Source organism: Protopterus annectens, chromosome 6.part0, assembly GCF_019279795.1.
Source record: "Protopterus annectens isolate FY-2018-M chromosome 6.part0, PAN1.0, whole genome shotgun sequence".
Taxonomy (NCBI): Eukaryota; Metazoa; Chordata; order Ceratodontiformes; family Protopteridae; genus Protopterus; species Protopterus annectens.
The window spans coordinates 220,106,828-220,134,063 of NC_056737.1; the positions used below are offsets into that span (position 1 = coordinate 220,106,828).

Consider the following 27,236-nt stretch of genomic DNA (forward strand, 5'->3'; position numbering starts at 1 on the left):
AACTTGAGGGGACAGGGAAGGCAGAACAGATGCCGACGATGTCTTAGGAGACATGACTCTCCTCATGGCGTCGAAAGCGCCAATCCTCCGACGAGAAGAGGTAGACTGACCCAAACGGACCATCTGATCCTCCTGCACCGAAACCATAGGCTCCAAGCCTGAGGTAGGAGCCGAGCTCATCCGAGCCGAAGCCCCGAAAGAAAGCTTCGGCACCGACATATAGGTCCAACTATTCTCCCCGGACGCGACAGGAGAGCGTCAGCTCCTAGTGTCCTTGGTCGGCGCAGAGGACGTCCGAGTAGATGGAACCGATAACACCGATGCAGGTGTTGGTTCCAAGTGTTCGACAATCATCGGTTCCGGCTCCTTCGACTCCGAGGGTCCAGTACAGCTCGAAGGAGTAGTCAAATACGGTTCAATGGTCTTTGGCTCTGACGAAGTGGTCGGTGCCGACAACAATTTAGCAAGTCCTGGTGCCCTTAAAAGCTTCTGCACTAGCCGATCGATATCCAAATCAGAGAGGCTGACCGAAGACTTAGAGGAATGCACAGAAGGTGCTGACTGGAGCAGAGGAGATGAGGGGACCTCGGAGACCGGCTCCAAGACTGGGAGCTGGCTCCGAACCAAAGGGACACTCTGTTCAGAGAGCTGTGGAGCCGATGACCCTGTACCCTCTGATCTCTTAGCCCTCTTGGTCTGTTTGGAATCAGAAGACTTTGAAGATTTTGACGAAGTGCTGGCACTTTCCTGGCTACCCAACACAATGCTGCAGTAACTCCCTATTAGTTTTCTCTTCCTTTCTAAGAGAACCCTAGATGAAAAGGAATGGCATATACTGCAGGAGTCTTGGAGGTGTTTAGCCCCCAGACAACAGATACATTGGACATGTCCGTCCGTAACGGACATTTTCTGTCCACAATCTGGACACTTTTTAAACCCCGATTTGGGGTGAGATTTCTCTCTCTCATCCGACATTCTTTTAACAGAACAGCACAAAAAATACCTGTAAAGGCTAAACACAGGGCTAACTAAGCCCACACTAAGAAAACTAACAACAATTAAACATGGTAAGACTAAATAGGGCCAAGAAAGGGCCTAATACCAAGAAAACAAAAACTACACACCGGGTAGATCTCTACAAAAACTAACCTACTTAACTATATTATTTTAAACTAGAAACACACTGAACACTAACAATCACCCAAAAGACTTGAAAAAGAGTTTTTTTTAACTTGTGATTTGTCAAAATGGTCCGAGCTAACTGGATCACTGAGACCTCTCTTGCCGCGGCAAACTAGATCTGAGGTAATTCCAGCAGTGCATTGTGGGATATGGGACTTGGTCTCAAGCTACTGGCAAACCTTGAGCTTTGCTATCAGCCGTGTCAGAGCCAAGGATCGGCTCCAAACCCATCAGTGAGAATAAACGGCGAGATTTAACAACTTCACATCTAATATTTCTTACATAGTTGACAACAACCAGAAATTCCTGTGACTACAAGTAGAGTAGAGAAGACTTGTAGGTCATTGGTGTAATGTTATCACAGAATAGCTACAACAGTAATCCCCCCAAAACTACTGACATGCGATGAAGCAGATGACTAGACTAGATTCCACTAGTCCATGACAAATGCAACAATCAAGTTCAGTAATTAAACTCAGCCTGGTATGAAAAAGCTGGTTTCTTAGTGTCTGGGCTCCCAAAAAGAAGTGACAAAGGTGAATCCTCTAATCAGCTGAAATAGTCAACAAAATCATGTCACTAAGCAAAATGTTAAATAGCTGCTTAGTGACGAAATATACTGAAGAGACCAAATTGTGCAGCAGTAGTACTAGAAATGGAAAGTAGAACCCAGAGTAGGACGACATATTCTGTTTTGTCATTACCAGAGAGATCAAACTGCAGTGCAATGAAAGGGACAGTTCAGAATAGAAATTATTTACCACAATATGTACTCTGCCAGTGTATGCTGGTATCCATATGCACAAATGGATCTGTGGAAGGGATAATGTAAAATAGAATGAATCGTGTGGTTTGGGTTTCCAAAGTAAGACTCAGTTTTGCCCAAGTTATTCTTCCACCTTCATCTTAATGACGCTACACAAGCTACATGTAAGAGTGCTCTCAAAGTTCAACAAGAGCTTTGAGATGGTCTGAATATAAAATAAAAGCTAATGTTAACTTCTAAAGCACTTACATACATCAGAAACATGGCAGACAGCAGCAGCATAAACAGATGAACATTAAAAATTATTAAATTTAAAAAAATGGTGACTTTCACTTTCTTTTGGACCTCTGGGCTACAGTCAGATTGCCCGTAATAAGCACCATGTTTGAACTCAAAGATGCTCACGTCTACTTTATACCAAAGAACCTTTGGCAACAGGTTAATAAAGGACACTGTAGTGCTGCACCATCAGACATGATGCTGTATGTTCTGGATATACAAGTCAAAATGGATGCCAAGTTGGGTCAAGTGAACAATACAGCAGCTGACCAAACCCAAGAAATCCAAATGTATAGCGAGGGTGACCAGGGAAACATCTAGCCAAGTTTTTCTGTTTGTATCCCACAACCGAAATAACCTCTCCTGTATAACAAAGATAATCAGGGATTTGGCCTGAACTGACCCTTAAAAGCTGAAAATTTTGGCAGCAGCAAGAATCTGTGGTAGGAAGATGACTGGTACCTTTCAGGGGAGTAAACCTAGAACCGAGTGACAGACACCAGTGGTGACAAAAGCTGACAGGTTAAAGTAAGAGGCTTTCCACTCATTGCTTCCAGGGTGGGGGTTCTGGAGGCGACTGACAAACAGCAAGACAAGAGGGCAAAAGATGCAGCAGTCCCTAAAGTGATGATGTGGGTGTGGGGAAGCTTGACATGAAGAGCCCTGAGGAGCCTCAAAGAGGTGCTGGCAAACAATATGGGAATAGATAAAGGAGATTCTGCTGATAGGGATGACTGTAATTAGGGATATAGACAGTAGGCAAGAGGGGACTGGAATTTATTGGAGAAAACTGGCAAAGGTGTTGGGAGCAACTAGAGAGGAAAAGATGATAGATTGGAAAGACGCTAAGAATTTATTTGGAGTGCAGGTTAGAGAATGCCTTCCCTATCGGTGATTGATGTCAGAGTATAGGTAAAGAGAAAAAAATAGGGAGGTCCTAAATGAAAGATCAGCACTGGTAGACTTTTTGGTAGAATGTAGAACAGCAGCTGCCTTAATAAAAAATAATAATTTAGTAGATCATATAAAATATTGTGTTATAACTGTAAGAATCAATCAGAAAAGGTTAGAAAGGATTGGGAACAAAGACTGGATAATCATTTCACAAAGAAACAATGGGAGGATATATGTATGTCTCCCAAATACACAACAAAATCTAGGAGCTTTAGGATTTTTGCTTGGAAGAGTTTTTACATGGATATTTTTATACCCCAAGTAGACTCCAGAGAATTTCTGCCCAGGTATTCAGCAAATACCTCTGATTGTGATGGGGAAGAGAGAGATAATTGGGAAATTATTTTCTTGGAGTGCAATGAGTTGGCGGACATGAGTATTTCCTGAGGGCTGCACTGTCTGAGATGCTGGGTGGGCAGATTGGTGTGCATTTATCATCATAAACCATACTGACACACTCCCAAGTTGCAAACATTATGCATCACTTATAATCTACCCAATCATTTTCAGTCAAACATTACATAGTTCATTTAAGTCATGCCTTCTTTCAAACCTCATTCCACCCCTGTATGTATTGTTCCCACAATTCCCATTTTCCTACGTAGTTTGCTCCTACCCTTCTCTAAAGATCTCCATTTCAGTTGTTTTATCTCCAGGACCGGAGTTCCGCTGTGGCGACCCCTAACCAGGAAAAGCCGAAAGACACAAACAAACTATAGTCACTATTACTAGCATAGTTGGTTTACATTTTGATTTCCATTTTCTAGTAATTCTGTTTTTGGCAGTCACCATAATTACACACAGCAAGGCCTTACTATGTCTAGGCAATTCCAATTCTGTATCAAAGCTCAGAAAAATCATCTCCCTCGTCATACCAATCTGCTGCTTTATAAATATAATATTCTGTATGATTATTGTTATTCTCCTTAAAGGCCTGCATCCAAAATCCCAGTCTCCATTTTTTGAGCTTCCCCCTCTGTTTCATCATCATCTCTTTCCACTTTGAATTATAATTTTCTTCTTGTGTTATGTACAGCAGCCTTAGCTGTGTAACTCAGAAATACCTCTTCAAATTGGATAATCCAATATGCTCTGTTCTACTGGAAGAATCAGCTTATCCCACTTGACTCTTGCTGTCTTCCCCTCCCATATAGAAGCCCTTCAGCTCCTTATTAATGGCTATCCACAACTTCTCAGGTCAGGCATATTTTTATCAACCAATGTACAAGACTAATGGGGCTAAAAACATTTTAACTGCTTGTATCTTACTATCCATATCACAAAGCTGCCTTTTTCTCAGTTTTTGTATTACAATAAACTCTCAGTTAACCAGCACCCATGGGGATTGGTAGATGCTGGATAACTGAAGTTTCTAGTTGCCTGAGAGTTACTATTAAAAAACAGGCCTGACTAATACTGTATATTATACTACTTGTTTGGTTTGACTTGTTCTCAGGTTGGGGAGAAAGGGAATTAATTCCCATCTTCCTTTATAAAACTCTAAACTCTTAAAAAACAAAGTATGTTTCTGCGGGGGGAGGGGGGGGGACAAAGTGCAACACATTAAAATTGTACTTTATTTCTTCGATTTTTTTCTTTTTGCCGGTTGCTTGAATTCCGGTTAACTGAGAGTTTATGGTATCTTTTTAGTCTATTCACACATATCCTTTGTTTTAACTTCATTAAATTTGTATCCCAAAAAGATTTGAAACTGTCTCAAAATGTTCCACAACACTGTAATGTCTCTTTCTGGTTTTGTCAGGTATAAAATAATATCTGCAAATAGAGCCAGCTTTTCTTGACTATCATACCAATTACATCCTTGAATTTCTGAGTATATTATTTTCTTTGCCAATGGTTCTAAATATAATGCAAGCAACAAAGGGGAATGAGGACACCTCTGCCTGGATCCCCTACTCAAGAAGAAATTATCAGAGAGAACGCCACCCACTTTAATTTTCGCCTCCAATCCCTCATATACCCTCTTAATTTAACCTTATAATTTTTTCAAGAAATGCAAATGTTTCCATTGTCATGCTCAAAGTCCCAGCTTACTCTGTCAAATGCTTTCTCTGCATCAAGACCCAACAGCAATGGTATTTTCTTACATTCTGCTTCCCTCTGGATCATCAATTGGAAACAATCCAGTTTTGGGACAAGAGGGCTACATCACTGCTGTCTGCAAATGATGCCCTCTTAGCCTTGAGTGACTACTTTCCAGCATACACTGGAAGTATTCACTGTAAGAGTGAAGAGGATGGGGCAAAAGATGCATCTCCAAATCGGAAGTCTTGGTTCTGTTTCAGAAACAAAAGGAGAAGCCGCCTCAGGTAGAGAAGTTTAAATATCTTGGGAATTACTGGACTGATAGATGGTAAAGTGAGAACTGGATCACAGAATGAAGCTCTCAAGTTACCTGCCAGTTTATGTCCTTGCCATCTCAGGTGGTCAGGTGGGTAGTAACCAAAATGAAGAGATTCCTGATGCAAACAGCAGAGCAAGGAATTTCGTTCATTTTCAGCAGCGTAGTGTAGAAGCTGGCAATTTGGGAAGTTCTCAGAATACAGCCATTACTTCTTCACATTGAAAGGATGTCCAGCAATAAGTGAAATGGTAAGAATCTTACAAAGGGCCTATCAAAACTTGCAGCAAGGGTCCAGACCACCAATCTGGTCAGGTCATCTGGAAATGAACAGACACAGTGTGCTAGAACTGCTGATATCATTTTTAACACCCTACTGCTCATCTGTGAGGCTCCACATGCCTTTAACCAAGTACAGATAAAACAGCGGTAATGACAGCAAATTGGAGAAATCAGAAGAAGCTGAGAATTGAGACAGAAGGGAAGATGCTGAAACAGGTTAATAGCTTCAAGTACCTGGGAAGGGTAGAGGAAAAGGGAAGTCCGAATGAACAGGTCAAAGATAGAATCAGAGAGGCTGAAGCCAACTGGCACAGAGTGTGTCCCATGTGTTTCAGTTCTGCATTCTATTGCCCTAATCCTTTTCTGAATTTCTTACTTTAGAGTCGGTTTGTAATTCCACATCATCTGCATACAGCGACTTGTTCTGTCCTCTCCAACTTGTTTGCTAATGTAGTCCCATCACCAGTATGAACAGCAATGGGCTCAGAGCTGAATCCTGATGTAAGCCCACTCCTACTGGGAATCCCTCTATAAGAAGAAATACTGTTCATACTCTAGCCATTGGGTCCTTGTACACTGTCTGCACTAATTCTACAAATGTTTCTAGGACTTTGAACCACCACAGTACTGCCCAAATCAGCTTTTTTGTGACCTTGTCATATACTTTCTCCAAATCTAGGAATGCACAGTTGGGCTCATCTCTCTCTCATCTCTAGCTTCTTTTCAACTACAAGTCTCATTGCAAACACTGGGTCAGTTGTGCTGCATCCAAATCTGAACTGCTCATCTCCCATCTTACAATCCACTGCTAGGCAAATCCATTACTAGGCAAATCCATTTATCAATCACACTCTCCAGAACTTTCATGCAATGTGACAGGAGTCTGATACCTCTGTACTGCCCACAGTTGTGGATGTCTCCTTTGCCGTTGTACACTGGCATGAGTATGTTTATTCTACAGTCATCTGGGATATACCTCTCTCTCCAGACTGCTATGAGAATCCTCAAGAGCCATTTTTCCCCGATCTCACCCAGCATCTTTACCATACCTGCTGTGCCCTTATCAGAGTCTGTTCCTTTCCTTGACTTCATTTTGCTTAGTACTATTCTTACTACTTCTAGGATGGGCTCCTCCTCTTCTCACACTGTAGACTGAGTCTGGGGAAATACAGCTTCTGTTTGGTTTTCTTCATTTGGAAGCTGCTGGAAGTACTCCTTCCATCTGTCTTTGATGTCCTGTAGACTGGTAAGCAGGTTGTTGCTAGCATCCCTTATGAAGGGTGTATATCTTCCTTTTTTATTGATGTAGTGTTTTTTTTTTTTTTGTGCCACCGACCGAGTCACTTTCCAGACGTTGGTAGAGTGCCTCCAATGCCCTGTTCTTTGGTACTGCAACTCCTTTCTTAGCTTCTTTGTTAGCCAACCAGTATTCCTTCAAAGGCTGGTCTGTTTTTTGTTTTTTTTATCTCCCTCTGTTTCCTGCACTCCTCATTTCTTTTGATGACTTCCTAGATTTCTGCATTCCACCAGCAGTTCTACTTATGCACATTACTTCCACACCTGGCTTGGCCACATATCTGCTCTCTAGTCCTCACACAAGCTGTTTTGAGGAACTACCATTCTTCTTCAACTCCATTTGTTCCTCTTCTTGGGATGCTACAACACTGAGTAATTCCTTGAACTGTTGTACTTTGTTCCCAGTCAACTTCCAGGTCTTCAGCCTTTTGCTCTGTTAACTTTAGAGCCTTTGTTGACCACTGCTTGCATACCACTCTCTCCCCCTCAACCTTCCTTCAGGAAATTCCATCAACTATAACTCCCCCTGCTATCTCCAGGGAACAGGTCCTTAATGCTCTCTCTAAGGCCAAGAACACCACATCAAAGGGCCCAGACAATATCTAAAGATGCCTTCTAAATAGCATGCAACATGACCTATCGGGTACTCTGGAATTGCTATTCAACTGTAGCCGCCAAAAAGGCTTCATTCCTCATAAATGGAGAACAGCAAGAGTCATCCCTCTGCACAAAGGTGGGCCATCTACAGACCCTGGAAACTACAGACCGATAAGTCTCACTAGTCTGATATGCAAAGCCATGGAAACGGTCAATAATTATCTAGTAATCCTCCAGACAATGGACCCAACCCAATTTGGTTCATCAAGGGCAGGTCATGCCTGCTCAACCTGCTGAACTTCTTTGAGAAGGTCACCAAAGCAATAGATGAGGACAAAATGGTTCACACTGCCTACTTTGACCTGGGCAAAGCATTTGACACAATACCCCACTTGGGCATTGTTGACAAACTAAAGAGGCTTGGTACAAACCCTTATATCAACCAGTGGATAGCCAACTGGCTCACAGACAGGACCCAGAAGTTAGAATTGGGGAGTCCACCTTTACAAAGAAGCCAGTCACAAGTGGAGTTCCTCAGAGACTGGTCCTGGGGCCGCTCCTTTTTGGCATTTACGTCTGAGTTGAAGGCCAATGTCAATGGCCTCTGGCTGAATAAATTTGCAGTGACTGCAAATTATGAGCCGTCATTGAATCCCAATACAGACACAAATGTCCTCTAGGAAGGGTGGACACAGACAAACAACTGCTGTCAGAGCCGTGGACTAAAACTAAATGCCAAGAAATGCATAGTAGTATCCTTCAGGAAGTCATCCACCCCTGGTAACTACCATACTGATAACACTCCCCTTAAAGCTGACCCCATAGTCACGGACTTGGGGACATACAGACAGAAATCATTCTACGCTGTGCAACTTATAAACAAAGGTATGACATCTAGGTCCAAGGAAGTCATCGTTCCACTTTACTCGACATTCAGACATATCATTTAGTACAATGCCCCCTTTTGGTGTGTACCTTACCAGGCATATCCAACAACCGATCAACAGAGGTTCCTCACTAGAATACAGGGCACAAGTAACATGTTCCATCAGCCCCCCCTCAAGGCCCTATCCCTGTATTCTGTCTCCTATGGGCTACTGAGGAGAGATGTATGCCTGACATACAGGGCATTCTTAGACCCCACTCTGATGGACCTCTTGCATATCTGCAAAACAAACAGCACCAGAATTACCCATTCTAAAGACTTAAACTTTGTCTGTGATACAAACATGACCTGCTGGTGAGACAGGAATATATTCTAGACACTACCCAGTCTCTGCAACAGGCTCCCCATCCATGTGAAGCAGCATTTCTCCCTAACCTAATTCAGTGTAACTTGGACAACTGGATGGAGAGCAGGAAATTCATCCCTGGTTTGGCACCTATGTCTCTAATGGACACAGGCAGCCTGTAAATGGTTTATCTCCCAGGCCCCTGCTTACACTTACCAAGGGTACCAGAATCTGTCAGAGATTTGGGATGCATGGCTAAGCTTAAAAAGGACCTTGTGGTCATTAGCCTAGTAAACGCCTACGAACCTATAACTGTTGCAACCAGTGGTTTATGCTGTGGGCAGACTGTTTCACTGGGAATGACTTTGCAATCACCGATTCTACCAAAGTGCCCTTTCCGTATTAGGTAGAAGCCTACATGAGTTGCAGATTGGCCACTCTTGTATGCGATCTTGTGAATGTGTCTTTCTGAACCATGGGTTGGCTACTATCAAGGCATTTGCCAGAAGTCTAGAATGGCCTTGCCTTCTTTATTCCCATTGCCCCACCCACGTGAACCCAGGGAGTCCTCATATCCTGTTCTGTCTGTCCCAATATGTGCATTCAAGTCACCCATTATTAACATGGTGGTGGTGTAGGACTCCATCCAATGCCTCACTGACTTTTTCCGAAGAGGTTTACAGAGTTTAGTTGGGAGGATACTCTTTTGACAAATTCAAACTGGTTTGGGTCCAGGAATCCAAGTGGTCAATACCCTTGCTTATGAGTTCAAATAATGATATTCCATTACTTTACAAACAGGCTGGTTAAGGCTTACTAGTATGTAGTTGCCATCAGTGGTGGGTCCATCCTTATGGAGAGAAGTGGCCACAGCTATTTTCCACATCTTCAACACAAAGCCATATTTAAGGCTGTGGACGAACAGATTTGGCAGCAAGTTAGCGAGACTGCTTCAGACTGACAATAAGCAGAGCAGTACACTATCTGGAACCACAAAACTATTGTTCTTGGCTTTGCCCGTGTCCTTAGGGACTTGATCCAAGGTAATTCGTTGTGTGGCTGTAGACACAATGGCATGCATACATGGGAAAGTCAGGAGGGGGGACAGAGGGGATAACAGTTGATATAAATTTACCTGCTAGCATATCAGCTATATTCTCAGGAGAAGAGTAGGTGTTACTGTTATTTATCAGTTCAGTTCAGTGGTGGATACTGATGTCCTTCGTGGTTCACTGTTGCAGTCATCACTGTAGGGTTCTTCCTGCAGGCAGCAGCCCCCGATCGGCCAGAATCCCAATTTCTGGATCGGGCGCCAGCTGAGGTCGCATTTATCCTGACGTCAATGCGCCGGAAGGTACAAAGACCACAGCTGACGCCATTTCCCCAGTCTTTCTTGCCGCACGGTGCCCTTTGCAGTTTTCTGATGCCGGTCGGCCTGTTCCTGTTTGTTTTTGGATCTAACCCCAGGATTTTCGTTTTTTTTACAGACAAGTACCCCATTGGGGAGGTCTTTTTCTTGCTCCAGTCAGATGTCAGAAAAAATTAATAATTGTATTTCTTGTGGGAAGCAAATACCTCATAGGGATTTTTACTCTTACTGTATTCCTTTGCCTGCATCCTGACCACGACATTGCTAATTGTGTGTTTTGTGTTAATCAGCGTACTATTAGGCGTAGATATAACTTTGCCTTTTACTATTTTGGAAAAAGGTTTAATTATAACATGTCTTCAGATTCTTTTCCGGCTTCTGGGGTGTGTAAGAGGCGCAGGGATGCAGACAGGCCTCCGAGGTCCACAGCAAAGGATGTTACTCAGTTATTGCCAGTTGCTGGTTCGTTGGTCGTCAGTGAGGCGCCTTTGTAGCCCCTATCGTCCACCTCTTTTGAACCAATTGCCTGTACCAACTCCGGTGTGGAGCTGATGGGGTCTTCAGAATTGCCAGGGACTGGACCTTCGGATACTGCTCCCTCAGTTGGGTCTGGAGCCGGTAGGCAGGTACCGGCTTCCAAGGGAGTTCTCCGGCCTTCACAGCTTCCTGTAAATGTGGATTCGGGTTTACATGCTAAATCAAAGTCTAAGGCTCCAGCTAAAGTGAAGTGGCTAGCACAGGCACCTTTTGATCAGGGTCCTAGGCCTCAGAGGCAGATGCTTAGGATGGCTGAAGATCTCTTAACTATGATCAGGGGTTCTCATCTCCCTCCTGACAAGAAGCCTAGATTACAGTCAGATTATGATTCTTCAGACCAAATTTCTGTTTCTTCTGCTTCCTCCCTTGAGCAAGATTATTCTTTTCCTCTTTATGAGGATTCTGATGCTGAAGATTCCTTTCCTTCTGCCTCTCCTCCTGAGGATTATTCTTTTGGTGAAATTTTGCATGATATGAGGGTGCATTTTCACTGGGAAGGGCAGGAATTCTCTGAATCCAAGAAAAGGCTTAAGGATTTTCTTCTTCTCCCACAGCATAAGCCTCTGGCTATTCCCCCTGTTTTGGACATTGCTGATTATGTTTTTTTCGGAAGCTTCTCTCTCTCTCCGGATTCTTTTCCCCCTACTCCGGCCAAACCGGATAGGTATTATAGGGTTCCAGATTCTCAAATTTCTTTTTAAAAATCTTTCGCCTGATCCGGAAACAATTTCTCAGGGTCCTAAGGGTGTTAAAGCGGCCTCTGCTAAAAATCCTATTCCCTTTGACCGAGAATCCAGGTCTTTGGAGAGATGGGGTAAAAAAGGTTTATACTTCTGCTACATTGTCTATTATGGCTTTGAACTGTCAATTTCATATGCTGAAGTATCAGCAACACCTTTTTGTCTGTATTTCAACAAAAGATGTCAGCTGTGTCTATTGGTGCGGATAATCAGGAGTTACAGGATTTATTGCATGCTATTGAACAAGTGGATAAACATACCCTGCATTGTGGTTTTGATTCTTTGGAAGCTTCTTGTAGGGCTGCAACAACTGGCGCTGTTATTAGATGACATGCTTGGTTAAGGGATCAAAGCTTGCCGGATCAGATTAAAGCCAAACTTTTGGATGCCCCTTTGCAGCACGATGTTCTGTTTGGATCCAAAGCTGAAGAGGTATTGAAGAAAATGGAAGACAAAGCCAAATCTATGCAGACGGTTAAGGATTTTCTACGGTGCAACCTCCTAGATTTAGCAGACACGGGCCAACTAAACCTTGGTCCTTTCCGGGCTCGGACAGGTCTCAGAGAGGCAGACTCAGGCGTTCCAGAGGTAGGGGACAGTCACAGTCCCATTTTAGGAATAGGCAGTGGAGTGCCTCCTCTCCCAAGGGAGGTGATGATAAGTCTCAACCCTACCGCAAACCGTCTTTATGACTCTCCCTTTCTGGTTCCAGGGGCTCCTCTCCTGGAAGCTCCTTTGGGGGGAAGGATTTCTCTTTTTTATCAAAATTGGAACCACATAACCCGGGACAAATGGGTTCTGGACATAGTCTCAAGAGGTTAGAGATTTCATTTCCACACCTTGCCAAAACCGAACGGTTGGCCAGACCTGCCAAATCATCAGTGGGCAGAGGCACAATGGCAGGCTCAGTCCCTCCTGGCTATGAGGGCCATAGAATTGGTGCCAAATTTAGAAATAGGGCAAAGTATTTATTCCAGACTTTTCCTGGTTCCCAGGAAGGAAAATTCGTGGAGACCAATCCTGGACCTCTCTGTACTAAACACCTTCCTAGATATACCAAAATTCAAGATGCTCACTCTACAGCAACTGCTGCCTATGTTGAGCAAGAATGCTTGGATGGTGACTTTGGACTTAAAAGAAGCTTACCTGCATATTCCTAAAAGGCAACAGTGCAGAAGGTATATGCGTTTCAAAGTGGGCTCGAAACATTACCAGTTCTCTGTGCTGCCCTTTGGCTCATCTACTGCGCCCAGGGTCTTTACGAAGTGCCTGGCACCAGTAATGGCATTTTGCAGACAGAAGGGGATGCAAATTTACCCTTATCTGAATGACTGTCTTCTTCAAGCGAACGACAAAGACGCTCTACTTCGGCATCCAGCCTTTGTGCAGCGTCTTCTTCAGTGCCTTGGCTTCACAGTGAATCTAAAGAAATCAAACCTGGTACCCACACAACAGCTTACTTTCCTAGGTGCTCTTCTGAGTACTTCGACCCAGATGGCTTCCTTGACACCAGACAGAAAAGTGCAACTGGCTTCTTTTTTCCGACACCTGGCTTCAATGAAACAGCTGACTGCAAGAAAAATTCTGAAGGCTTTGGGTTACATGACCTCCTGCATTCTGCTAATACCATATGCAAGGCTGCATATGAGGAAACTGCAGTGGTACCTCAAGAGAGTCTGGTCTCAGCATTACCACAGTTTGGAAACAGTGGTCACGATTTTGCCTGGTCTCCAGCGAGAGTTTCTTTGGTGGGCCGAAGCCTGTCTACAGAACAAGGGGAAGCCTTTTTGTCCTCCGCCGACCAACCAAGTTCTGACAACGGATGCTTCACATTATGCATGGGGAGCCCACATGCACGGGAGATGTCTTCAGGGTGTTTGGACGAAGGAGAAAACGCACCTGCACATAAATTTGAAGGAGATGCTACTTGTACAGAATGCCCTGATTGCCTTCAGGGACCTTCTTCTGCCAGGACAACTTCTTCTGCCAGGACAATTGTTGATACGGACAGACAACACTACAGTGATGTGGTACATCAACAAGCAGGGGGGCTCTCACTCTTTCCCCCTGTGCAGATTAGCCATGAATCTCTGGTACACTGCTCTGACCTGCAGTGTTGACTTACAGGCGCAATTCCTGCCAGGGAAAGACAACACTCTGGCAGACACATTGAGCAGACACATTTCAGATCCACACGAATGGATGTTGGATGTTCAGATATTCAGGATAATTATAAAGGCTTGGGGATGTCTGGACATAGATCTCTTTGCATCCCCTCAGAATCATCAACTTCCAACATTCTGCACAAGGACCTACCACAAACTAGCATGGAAAGTGGATGCCCTCTCATTCAGTTGGAAACACCTCTCAGTATATGCTTTTCCTCCCTTTCCTCTTCTACCTCGGATACTTCTGAAGATAAAACAGGACAGACCGCACACGATTCTACTGGCTCCCAACTGGACTCGGCAATTCTGGTATTCCACTCTAATGAACTTGGTTCAGTAGCCTCCCTGGATTCTGCCTCAAATCCCTCATCTACTGTCTCAACGGGACGGCCAGATACTGCACAGTCATGTTGAGACACTGCATCTAGCTGCCTGGCGGATCCAGGGTCTGTAAACACCTCTGCCCTTTCCAAACAGGTATTGGATGTAATCCTTGAAGCTAGACGGCCCAGCACTAGAAAATCTTATGCGGGAAAATGGAAAAGATTTTGCTCCTAGAGTCAAGTCCAGGGTGGCGATTCTTCTGTTCCGAACATTCCTCTGATTTTACAGTATCTGACAGAGTTATTACATACGGGCCTATCTTTTTCGTCTGTTAAGCTTCATGCTTCTGCTATTTCTGCACATTACGATACGGATCCTCCAATTTGTTCTCATCCATAACTTAAACAATTTCTTAGAGGGGCTAAGAATATTCAGCCCCCTATAAGGGCTCCTGTTCCCACTTGGGATCTTAACTATGTTTTGGAGAAGTCGCCTTTTGAACCTGCAGCTTCCACGGATTTAAAATTTTTGTCTTGGAAAACTGTTTCCTTATTTTTCATCAGGACAGGGTATCTCTCTGGACTAATCCCACATTTATGCCCAAGGTGGTTTCGGCAGTGGCCTTGAATCAGTCTATTCATTTGCCTACCTTTTATCCTAATCCTCAAAGTGAGAAAGAAAGTCTTTTGCACTCTCTAGATGTGCACAGACAGCTTTGTCTATACCTGGACAGGACCAAGATATTCCGGAAATCTGATCAGTTGTTTGTCACTTATGCTCCTACTGTTCAGGGGAAAGCAATCACTAAGCAAACCATTTCCAAGTGGATTGCCCATTGCATCAAGTTCTGTTACTCTTATCATGGCAATCCGGTTCCTGTTAATGTTAGGACTCATTCTACCCGGGCTATTGCTACTTCAGCAGCTTTTCTTTGTGGAGTTCCTACCAAGGATATTTTGGAAGCTGCTACTTGGAGTTCTGTACATACTTTTTCTAAGCAATACAACCTCCCTCTCTATTCTAAATCCAGGGCAGGTTTTGCAAGGTTTTGTGACTGCTCCCCCTCCGTTTCTCCTCCAGCCACCCTTTCTTAGCTTTGGGTCTCAACCCTACAGTGATGACTGCAACAGTGAACCACGAAGGACATAGTACAGTTGTGTACTCTTACCATAAAAGTAGATGTTCGAGTGTGTTCACTGTTGCAGTCCGGGTTACCCTCCCTCCTATCCCCTCTTTTGTTTTTTCCTTGAGTATTGTCTGTTATGAGGTATTTTGGTTGCTGAGGGTTTTGGGCATGGTTTCTTTTTTAGCCTTTTCTGTCTGGTCACCTGACATCTGGGGCAAGAAAAAAGTACAGTTTTGTACCTACCATAAATGTAGATGTCCGATAGATATGCAACTGCAGTCATAACATGTGGGTTGTCCTGCCTCAGGCAGCCCTCGGTCGGCCGAATTCCAAAGTCTGGGTCCGGCGTCGGCTGGTGTCGCCTCCTCTCCGACGTCAGAACGGCTGGAGTATAAAGGCATCGGTCGACGCCATCTTCTTCAGTGTTTCTTGCCCCAGATGCCAGGTGCCCTCCTAAGAAGGCTAAATTTGGTGAATGGATAAAGAATTCCAGACATGCACAACAGTAATAAACAGATACACCATAGAGATACCCCCAGCTAATAGGAATAGGGGTAGTGGACCCATAAAGAAGGTTGCAGAGGGGTAGGAGGGTGGGAGAATCCGACGGCAGTTGCATATCTATCGGACATCTACATTTATGGTAGGTACAAAACTGTACTATGTCCTTCAAGAATGCAACTGCAGTCATAACATATGGGTTGAATACCATACCCAAGCTGGGGGGTGGTTGCAACTAAGACACTGATGGTGTAGCTAAAATCCCCTGCAGGACTGCAAGCAAAGCCTGCTCGGGATCTGGAGTATAAAGGCAGGTTGTAGTGCTTGGTAAATGTATGCACGGAGCTCCATGTAGCAGCCTCTAGAATGTCCTTTGTAGCCACTCCTCTTAGGAAAGCTGTGGATGTGGCTATAGCTCTGGTGGAGTGTGGCCTAATATTGGCTGGCACACCTTTTCCATGAAAGGAATAGCAGAATCTGATGCAGTGTCCAATCCATTTGGAAATTGTTTGTTTGGAGATTGCTTTTCCTTGTACTCCAGCAGCATAGGCTACAAGCAGTTGGTCAGACTTTCTGGTGGCCTTAGTTCTGTCCAAGTAGTAGCGTAGTTGCCTCTGTATGTCCAAAGTATGCAGCAGTGCTTCCCCCCTGTTTTGAGGATTGGAGAAGAAAGTAGGCAGGTGAATGGCTTGATTTAGAGACACCCTGGAAATTACTTTTGGCATGAATGAAGGATTGGTTCTTAGAGAGACTCTGTCCTGATAAAAGGAGGTACTGCCATGAGTGCCTGTATCTCCGAGACTCTTCTTGCTGCTGGTTCAAAGGGAGGAAGAGTTAATTTTTCCAAGGCGAAGTTGAGGTCCCATGCAGGTACTGGCGGTTTCCTGGGAGGTTTGATATTCTTTATCCCCCTTACGAACTGTCTTAGCAAAGGATGTGAAAACACAGGTGGATCACAGTTGTATTTTGCTGAGATTGCTGAGGCATGAATCGTTATGGAAGAATATGAGAGACCAGTATGAAACATTTCTGCCAAGTATTCCAATATCTGAGGTATACTCAATACTGTTGTATCCTGACCACTGCTAGCATTCCAGATGATGAATCTCTTCCACTTGGCTGAATAGGTTTTTCTGGTGGAAGGTCTGCATGCTTCCAGTAAGATCTCTTGAACTTTTTTGGAAAGAGATATCGGAAGGAGTTATGGTAACCTCCAGGCTGTCAGATGCAATGTTTTCAGGTTTTGATGAACCGTCCTGTAATTGTGTTGTGTTAGAAGCAGAGGCCATAGGGGCAGAGGCCACGGTTTGGTCCGAGTTATGCTCAACAGCAATGGGTACCACTGCTGCCTTGGCCAGTCTGGAGCTATCAAAATGCCTGTTGGTTGTTCTGCTTTGATCTTCAGTATCTCCTTGGTCAGCAGTGGTAGAGGAGGGAATGCATAAATTGTTAGGGACTTCCAGCTGAAGGAGAGAGCATCCGTTTTCCAGGCTAGAGGATGGTGGGTCCTTGTACAGAACTTTTCCAGGTGATGATTCATGCGAGAAGCAAAGAGATCTATGTCCGGTCTTCCCCATGTCCTTGTTATTTGTGAGAAAATGTGAGGATGCAGCATCCATTCGGGTGGATCCAAGAAATTTCTGCTCAGCTTGTCCGCCTGTACATTGTCCTTGCCTGGCACAAACTGGGATTGCAGATGTATCTTCAGACTTAGGGATTTTTCCCAGAGAATCATTGTTAGTCTGCAGAGGGGATACGAATGAGTGCCTCCCTGCTTGTTTATATACCACATAACAGTGGTGTTGTCTGTCCTTATTAGCAAATGTCCTTGTTGAAGTGATTTTTCTAAAGTCTCGATTGCATGCATCACTGCCAACATCTCTTTTTGGTTTATGTGCAGATGCCTTTCCCTTGGTGTCCACTGACCTTGAATGCATCTGCCCTCCATGTGCGCCCCCCATCCATGGTCTGAGGCGTCTGTTGTAATCATTTGACCTGCTTGAGGTTTGTTGAAAGACATGCCTTTGTTTAACTGACTTGCTTGAGCCCACCACAAAAATTCTCTTTGCAGACATGGAATGAGAGGGATTACGTCCTCTAGGCTTTGGCTGTGTTGGGACTATAAGCTTTTTAAGTACCATTGCAGCTTTCTCATATGAAGTCTTGCCAAAGGTATCAGAAGAATGCAAGATGCCATGAACCCCAGGGCCTGCAGGATTTTCCTTGCAGTCAGCTGGGAGAGCTTTGCTAGGCCTTTGAAGTACTCTGGTAACTGCTGTTGTTTTTCCTCTGTGAGATAAGCCATCTGTGTTTTTGTGTCCAGTTTGGCTCCTAGGAAAATAATCTGTTGGGATGGCAGAAGTCTTGATTTCTGAATGTTGACTGTGTATCCCAAGGCCTGTAGTAATTGAATGACATAGTCCAAGGTTGCTATCAAGGTTTGCTTGTTGTCTGCTTGTATGAGGCAGTCGTCCAGGTAGGGGTATATTTGAATCCCCCTGGAGTCTGCAGTGTGCCACTACTGATGCCAGCCATTTCGTGAACACTCTGGGCGCAGTAGATAAGCCAAACGGCAATGCTGAGAATTGATAATGCTCTGTCCTTGCAAGGAATCTGAGGTATCTTCTGCAGCTTTGTCTGACTGGAACATGCCTCCTTGAGGTCCAGAGTGACCAGCCAAGACCCCTTGCCCAGCATGGAAAGGAGTTGCTGCAACGTCAGCATTTTGAACTTTGGCACAATGAGATAAGTATTTAGAGTAGACAAGTCCAGTATAGGTCTCCATTTGTTTTCCTTTCTTGGAACAAGGAACAGTCTTGAATAAAATCCCTGGCCTTGTTCCTGTGGAGGGACCTTTTCTATTGCTTTTATATTTAACAGCTTTGAAACTTGAATGAGTGCCTCTGCCCTTTGATGAAGTGGCAGGTTTGGCATGCCTTGTCTTATTGGTAAAGTATGGAAGTGGAATCTGTAACCTTTGTCTATTAAATCCAGAATCCAGTTGTCCTTGGTTAAGATATGCCAGTTTTTGAGAATAAGGATAATTTTCCTTAAGGTGCTTCTCTTTGAGCCTTTGTAGGGTATGAAAGTCAAGTCATTGTGGTTGTCCTTGTGGCAGCTGGACTGCCTCTGGACTTCTTTGATTGGTGGTTGCCATTGGCGCCCTGTAGGACTCGGTATTGCCCTCTACCTCGGGCATGCCTATTTTCCCCTTTGAAACTTGTCAGTGTCTGGAAAGGACCAATTCTTTGAAGGCCAATTCCTGCTGAATCTGGGTGGCTGAACCTGGAGGAAATCTTTGACTGTCTGTACTGATTTAGCTTTTTCCTCAATGGACTTCAACACATCGTGTTTAGCACAAAAAGCTTCTGTTTTTCCAGAGGTGCATCAAGTAACTTTACTTTAACATGGTCTGGCAGTGGCTGTTCTTTTAACCAAGCATGCCTACGATAACAGCCCCAGTCATATAGGCTACATGAAGCCTCCAATGCATCATAACCACACTGAAGAAAATGACTGCTAACCTGCTGAGTGTTATGTACCAGATCCTGCAATGCCTTTCTATCAATAGGCTCAGGAGAGGCTAGCTTTTTCTGTAAATCATCCAGTAAAAAATCCTGGTACTGAAACATATGAAAAAGTCAGTTAAGTGACCTCATGGCCAGGGTGGTAGAGGTATAAACTTTTATACCCCATCTCCAGGGACCTAGCTTCCCTATCCGCTGGCAGTGGATTCTTGGCTATGGAAGTAGCCACTTCCTTGGGGCCCTGTGAAATAGTTTCTAGATCCACAGAATGGGCCTCAACTCATTCCCTCCAGTAGAGCTCTTTTGAGTGTGCACCTTAAACCCCTAGTGGGCATGGCTTCAGCATTTAAACATGTAAGTTATCACCTTACATTTTTAACAAATAACCATTGACAGAGGTCATATATCAATACAATTGTGTTTGCTATCATGTATGCTTCAAGATAAAATTTTCCGATACCTTGTATGTAACATGGTTTTGGAATTATTAATGCAAATATGAACAGGCAATATTTGACGCCTAGAGGAGCAGTAGGGTGTAACTGCAGAAACGCTTGGAGACGTCACTCGGCTGTAATGAGTTAAAGAGATGTTTGTGGGTGTCAGGGACCCTATAATATCTGTCTGGCTTGACAGGAGCAGGAGGGAGAGAATCAGGGTTAGCACTGGAGTCGGAGAAAACATCATCCAGGACATCCATAACTGGAGGGATAGCTAAAGGTCTGTGCTGGGGTAGCTTGAGGAAGGTACGTAGCCTTTTTCTGGAATCGGAGAATTCCTGACCCTGCCATTTATAATGCTCCCTCATAGAGTGTAGGACTTCACCGAACGAAAAATCCTCTGGAGGAAAGGCAGAGGGAATTGATTCCTCAGCATCAGAGTCCTCATTGGCCTGGAAGGATTCTTCTTGGGTATCTGAAGGCTCAGAATCCCAAGAGGCTTCATCTGAAGAGAGATTGTCGGCCTGCTCAGTTCTGGGCCTTTTCTCTGCAGGCGGCTGAGAACCTCTGTCTGGATGAGGCTGAGACCCGCTGATAAGAGAAATAAGATCTGCAGCAAGAGACATGATCTGTTTATCAGAAGAAGGGGCCTGGGCAGTAGGTTTAGGATGGGCCTTGGCCTGGCTGGCGGCCTTAGCACGTGCAAAGGCCTTGATGGACATGGATACAGGAGGCCTAGCTGCCCCACGTGCAGGAGTAACCTTGTCCACAGGAATGGTGTCGGGTAGATCCAGAAATTTGGTTTCTGGAGGTAAGTCAACAACCGGCACCGGTGTAGACTCCGAGACCAAAGGACGAGTTAATGCTGTGTCGTCGGCCTGGAGCGGTTGAATTACCGCTTCTGAAGGGACCGAAGCACTCGCGGAGGGTTTAGGAGGAGTATCGGTGGAGGACGCGGGCCGAGGATGTCGGTCCCGGTCCTTTCGTTTTTTGGAAGATTGAGTAGTCGGTTGTTCCGACGGCATGATATAAGCGAAAGATTCACCGAAAAAGTCTTCGTCAAATTCTGCCTGGCGCCTGAGAGTGCGCTTATTAAAGCAAGCACAGGCAGCACAGGCCGAGACGTCGTGGTCTGGGCCCAGGCAATGTAGGCAATAAGAATGGAAGTCCTTATGAGGTATTTGTTTACCACAAGACAAACAATTATTAACTTTCTCAATTTTTTCTGACATCGGCTGAGGCAAGAAAAAATGTTCCCCAACGGGGTACTTAGCCTTTAGATGACTTTGGTACTGAAAACACAGGAGCTGACCGACCGGCACTTGCGAACTGCTTCTGCTTCGGGCACCGCGCGGCAAGAAAGACTGAAGAAGATGGCGTCGGCCGATGCCTTTATACTCCAGCCGTTCTGACGTCGGAGAGGAGGCGACACCAGCCGACGCCGGAACCAGACTTTGGAATCCGGCCGACCGAGGGCTGCCTGAGGCAGGACAACCCATATGTTATGACTGCAGTTGCATTCTTGAAGGACATCTGGGGAAATGGTGTCAGCTGAGGTCTTTATACCTTCCGGCGCATTGACGTCAGGATAAATGCGACCTCAGCTGGCACCCGATCCAGACTTTGGGATTATGGCCGATCGGGGGCTGCTGCTGGCAGTTAGAACCTTACAGTGATGACTGCAACAGTGAACACACTCGAACATCTACATTTATGGTAAGAGTACACAACTGTACTTTTCCAATATAGCTGAAAAAACCTTTATTGGATGACCTTTTCAGAACTAACAATTTTCATTTCATGCTTATGTTTATTTTTATTTATCCTCTGTTGACCAGGTTAGTCCCACTAGGGTAGCAGTGTCTTTTCGGGGGAGACCCAATGTTGTATTTATCCTATTAGGGGGAAAATTGGCCAGGGTATTGTGAAACTTCCCTTACTCTTTTTGATAAATGTATGGGCCTATGTGCTTTGTTTAACCATTCAAGTTCACTTCTGGAGTTTGAAATATTCAGTTTTTTTCTCTGAACAATGCTTTTTTTTCCCTTCTGTTATATAGTTTGCTTATACTATGGTTCCACTGTAGGGGGGATATTCCAAAATTTAACACTGTGTTTGTAGTGGATAAGGACCGATGTCTCTATGCAGGCATTTAAGTGCAAATAGAAATGATTTATAAACACAGTAAGGCTTTATACACATTCCTCAAAGGGAAGAGAGAGTTCTTAAATTGCATCAGGTTATCAGCTTGCTGAAGTAGATTGGCTTTGAAAAATCTCTAAAGACAGAGTTGAAGATAAATTGGGTTTAGCCCTCATGGTAAATACAACTGAAAAGTGATGATATGTACAGTACAATGAGCCTACATCTGTAAGAAACAGATCCAGTACTTTTCCGAGAAGTTGGAGAACACTACGTAATCTACAGAGATTGCAGTGATAAAATCTATGAAGCATTGTGCATCCTTATTTGTAGTAGTGCAGGTTTCCCCAACTCATGAAAAGATAGTTAAAAGTCTCCAAAAAGAATAATGTTATGTTTGATAAGAGGACTCTGGCCTGTTCAAGTACAACCCGTGGGCTGTGGATGCCACTTTAGGGGATTCTAAGATATCTGTCCGAGAGAAACTAGGGTTTGGAAGAGCTCAAGGTCCCCATCTCTGCACAAGTCTTAAAGTGATGGGATTTCTTAGGCATATGGACAGACCAACATCATCTGCATGGCAGTCATTCCAGGAGAGGAGTCTGAAAAAGCATCAGGCATTGAATCCTGGTAGAAAGGATGTGTTCAGAGTGTGATTCCCAAAGATGTATTTTATTCTAAACTGGCTATCTTACTGAAATGATACTACATAGTTTGTGTATGGGACTGCTGAATCTCAGACAGACAGAGGGGTCAAAATAAATATTTTAAAGTGCATTTTGCTATTTATTTCTGAATAACTGCAGACTCTGAATTCACCTAAGTAAATGGGTTACTTCATGTTAACAAATATTTGTTCTGAGTTATAGGCAGGTTACATTTACAATAATACTGTGTTGTTTCACTTTACTGTATTGTGTTTTGTTATGATACAGTGGACCTGTCCTTCCTGTATAACTATCTCCAGGGTGCTTAAAGAAAACTGATGTAAAGACTTAATATATGGAGAGCAAGTTGCAAACAAGGCTTTCCAACTCACTAATAATGCAGTGGTTACATATTCTGCTGCAGGGCTGGCATAAAGACTTTTGATATTGCAATACAGCTGACTAGCTGCACAGAGAAAACAATAGTCTATGCCTGGAAGCTCTCTCCAGCAGCCTGACCCCATGCCAATACACTGGGGCTGGTGAATGACCATTATGTCATCATCTGTGACAAAAACATTATCAGATAATATATATTCAGCTGACAACTCTACTCCAATAACCATATAGTATCCTGCAATTTACAAAACTTGATGTTGCTTTCCTTTTATCAAAAGCTATTTTTAAAATCCAGACACATAACCCATCACCTTCAAGCACAAGTGAAAAATTCACTTTATCCTGGACAAAAAAAAATAAAAAATTATCACTTACTTCAAATGGTCCAGAGTAAGTCTTTGCATCTTAACCACTTCATTGTTACACGTCCTATCATAGAAAGGGTTACTCCTCTCCGAGAAATAGTCAAGAACATTTGCTGAGTTTAAAATCGGACTCCAGGCACTGTCTATCCAGGAAATCCCCAGTAAATTATCTGTAGGAGGAAAACAAATACATAAAAGTGAGAAATGGGAGCAATTTACTCTAGAAAGTTCCAAGGTGAAGCAAATTAGTATGTAGTCAAAATGGACTATGGCCATAAACAGGAACGAGAAAAAAAACTGTTGAAACTAAGACCCATATAACTCTCAAAGTGCCCATACCCAGAGGTTGCACAACATGCCATTATAGTACTTAATGTAGGAACGTAGCAGTAACACTTGTGCAAAAAAGGAAAATTACATGCAGGGACATTAAAGAAGGGATTCACAGGTTCATAGGTTGATACTAGGCTATCTGCCCTAGGGCATTTACAAGCCTAGCCAGAGTGTGTTTGGGCTTTCGCCACCCTTCTTAGATTAGATTACTGTGCCTCTGTATAGCAGGTCACAGAAGATAGCCCATTTAAGGTTAGTTTACCGTGCCTCTGTCTAGCAGTGACACAGAAGAGATACAAGTTCACAGGATTACAGTGTGCATCCCTCATTTTCCTGCATTTTATCACTTATCCATTAATTCTCCTCATCTTTCCATTCCACAATTTCATGGTGAGTCTGCAATCAAACACAGTTGCTTCCTTATTTGTTGTGTGGTAAATGTGCACCAAAATGTACTTGAGGATGTCAAGCATCGTCAGAAAATTTAACAGTCTAGCCAGGGAAGGCGGAAACATGTGTGCCAGATCCAATATATAACTATTTTACTGGAAATCTTCAAGTATAATATACATGACTGTACAGTGCTTATGGTACACCAACAGCTAAAGCAGCATCCCTTTTGGAACACGTTCTCTCACCATCAATGCTTTTACTGCCTTACCAGTGTTCAAATACTTGTTTCTCCCCCTTTCTCTTTGAGGTATGTTCAATACCAGTCCCCTCCCCTTTCCATCTCATCATTGAAGTTCGATTCTTCTAAATGCACCTCACATACAGCATTCCTTACCAACTTTATCTTTATTGCTGCTATGTTCACCTTGTTGTCTCATTTCCCTCTTCCCAGTGTTTATCTACTGTACTCTCCACCAATATCTACTGTACTTCTGATCCCCCCCACCCCCAGTAAGGATTAAATTTGATGTTTTAACATATTTTTAGGGCTCCAACTGGTAAACAGACCCCCCAAAAAAGCTCCCATCTTATCTCAAACTGCTTATTCTATACTCCCTCATTCTACAGATGCTTTTTCACATATTTAGACCATCTACAGCCCCAAAACATACATGTCATCCCTTCTGCACATCTCAAACATCTCCACTCATGTTCCGTCTCTAGCACCTTACATGTTTACTGGCATCCCATACCATTTACTTACCATTCTAATCTGCTGAGCCCAAAAGTGGTGAAATGCTTAGGGCTTCACTGCAAACCTTATTGCCACCCTCCAGTCTACCTGTACATTATCCTATCACTTTTGCACCATCCATACTTTATTCAGGGCTTTAACTACCCTTTTGTCCTTTAAATTTAAGCCCCCTTCCCTTGTCACCATTTTCCCACATCATGGAAAATGTTCTTTATTTCTCTCACAATCTCTTCTGTCTCTTCCTTGATTTTTCCCGCTGTTATTTTCAGTGCTGTTGCCCTCCCTATTTTCTGCATGTCATTTCCACCCTTCTTCCACATGTTGCCCCAGAAGCTCCCCCCTCAGGATAATGTTCCCTCCACTAGTTCAATAAGTTAACACCTGGTCAAGTTAATTCCTTCACTTTCCAAAAGATTTCTTCTTCCTACTGTCCTTCCTTCCATTCTGTCCCAGTGCATACATTGTTTTCTTGTCCATCCTCTCATACAGCTCCCAGTCTTTAATTCTGCAGAGACATTCTCTTGTTGTCTTGTACATCTCTTCTTCTTTAAGAAGTGTACTTTTTGTTCTGAATCTTCTTCTTGTTCAGTTCTTCCTTTTTTTCTTATCCAGTGGTTCTTGTTATACAAAGTTGCTTACCATGCAAAGTTGGGTGACCCCTGTCTTCCCCTGGTTCTGCTTACCCAGATCCCATTTTCCACTGATCACTGTGTTGTACCTTTCCAAATGTAATGAACATACTTACTAAATTTCTGTAACAATTTTTTTTCTTTTCCTTTCATCATACTGAATACCCAAAGTTTCTCATCATTTTAATGATGTCAATTCTCCTTAACATAGCCGTCTTGTCCTTCCACCTTTAGAAGTCTTCCTCTATGTTATCTAGCAAGTTCCCATAATTCTTCTCTGCTTTTTAATGCTTTCTACACTTGCAACCCAAAGCATTAGGCGTCCTTTTAATCAGAAATGGAGCCCAACAGCACATCTTCCCATTTCTCCCCTATAATGACCTCTTACTACATGTATACAAACTGATTTTTGTCCTGTCAATCAGAACAGATATTCATGCTTAAGATTTCACATCACTTTAATGATATTAATTTCCCTTATTAATGTGCCTGTCTTGTCCGTCAATCTCTATGTTTTTCTCCGAGTTCTGTAGTAGGTTCCCATAATTCATTTTTTTAAATGTTCTTCACACTTTTGGTCTCAAGTATTAAGTGCCACATTTTGGGGGCAATATCTCAGCTCGTTTAAGTGCTCCATCACATTCCCTGCCTCTTCTACCTGTTCTGCCATCTATGTCCGTGTACAATTAATGTTCTTACTCTTCCTTACCTCCTCTATATTTTTAAGGCTTCTCTCACTGCCACTGACATGGTTTCCATCATAAGTAGAAATAAATGTGATCATACAGGGTGCCCCTGCCTTGCACCTGTGTCTGTGGCTACTGCCTTCATCTATCCATTTACCTGCATAAATTCTTTTGGATTGTGTTAGAATATAAAGATCCATCCTAAAAATTGTCCTCCTATTTCTAATACAGGTCATTCCACCAAATCACAGCATTTTTTGATGTTGTAATGTGTAACCCCTCATTTTTTCAGGTTCCTTCTCCCACATACTTCCATGATCTTCAGGAGATCCCACCAGCTACCTACTGAACTTCCTCCTTTCACAACCTAGGCCTAGCCCTCCTGGATTAACTTTGGCATAACTAATTCCATGCTTTATATCTGCAATCCAGAGATCTTTGTTTATGATTGAAACGGATCCAAACGTACCCAGTTCCATCTTGTTTTTGCTTTCTTTGGGTAAAAGTATTACTTTTGACAATTTCACTGGTGGAGATTTCTTCCTCTTTAAACCTAATAACTATTCAAACTAGACTCTTCTTTACTTCCTTACCTCCTGTTTTGTACACTTCTGCTACTATCTATGTATTCCTACAGCTTCCCCGTTTTAGACCATATATGCCCTTCACACTGTCACCAGTATCTCTCTGTTACAGCATTCTCTATACTTCTGTTCTGTTGCTTCCCTAGTTCCAATAACATGCTCTCCCCTTCTTACTTCCTAGTTTGAAGATATATAATTATTCAGAAAACTCTGTTTTTTCTTTCAGTTCTTTTACTTTTTCACACTCTTCTGTCTATACCCATTAACATCTTAATCTGCTTACGTTCATCTTCTTTTCATTTCAACGTGTGTTTCCTCTTCAAGCTTTCCCCCTGGTCCCACTAGACCCCCCCCCATACAATACTGTCTTACACTTTATTGTACACGGAGCTTTTTTTTTGCCTTGTCCTCCTTTCCTTTCCCCCTCTCTGTTCTTGAACCTTCCCCTCCTTGTTCATTTTTCTTCGTATCCTGCTCAGCTTGTCTTCTGCCAGTGTAAACTTATCCCTTTGTTCTTTCCTGGTTTTTCAATTCCTGAACAGCCCAACTTTGTACAGCTGCATCTCACAATATTGTTCCCGTTTCTCCTGTGTTACCTAGTATTACCTGCTCTACTCCCTAA

The 27,236-nt window shown here is 43.4% G+C and overlaps 2 protein-coding genes across 2 annotated transcripts in view; both read right to left on the reverse strand.

Moving 5' to 3' along the window:
- MAP3K9 (mitogen-activated protein kinase kinase kinase 9) overlaps positions 1–27,236 on the reverse strand; it is a 1,255,777-nt gene that overhangs the window by 121,315 nt on the left and 1,107,226 nt on the right. The gene's annotated exons all lie outside the window — the stretch shown is intronic.
- The window catches only part of LOC122804074 (mediator of RNA polymerase II transcription subunit 6-like), a 56,824-nt gene that overhangs the window by 8,001 nt on the left and 21,587 nt on the right, over positions 1–27,236 (reverse strand). The window contains exon 2 of the mRNA XM_044073736.1: positions 23,246–23,405. Coding sequence (XP_043929671.1) covers positions 23,246–23,405 — 160 coding nt within the window. The remainder of the gene's footprint in view (positions 1–23,245; positions 23,406–27,236) is intronic.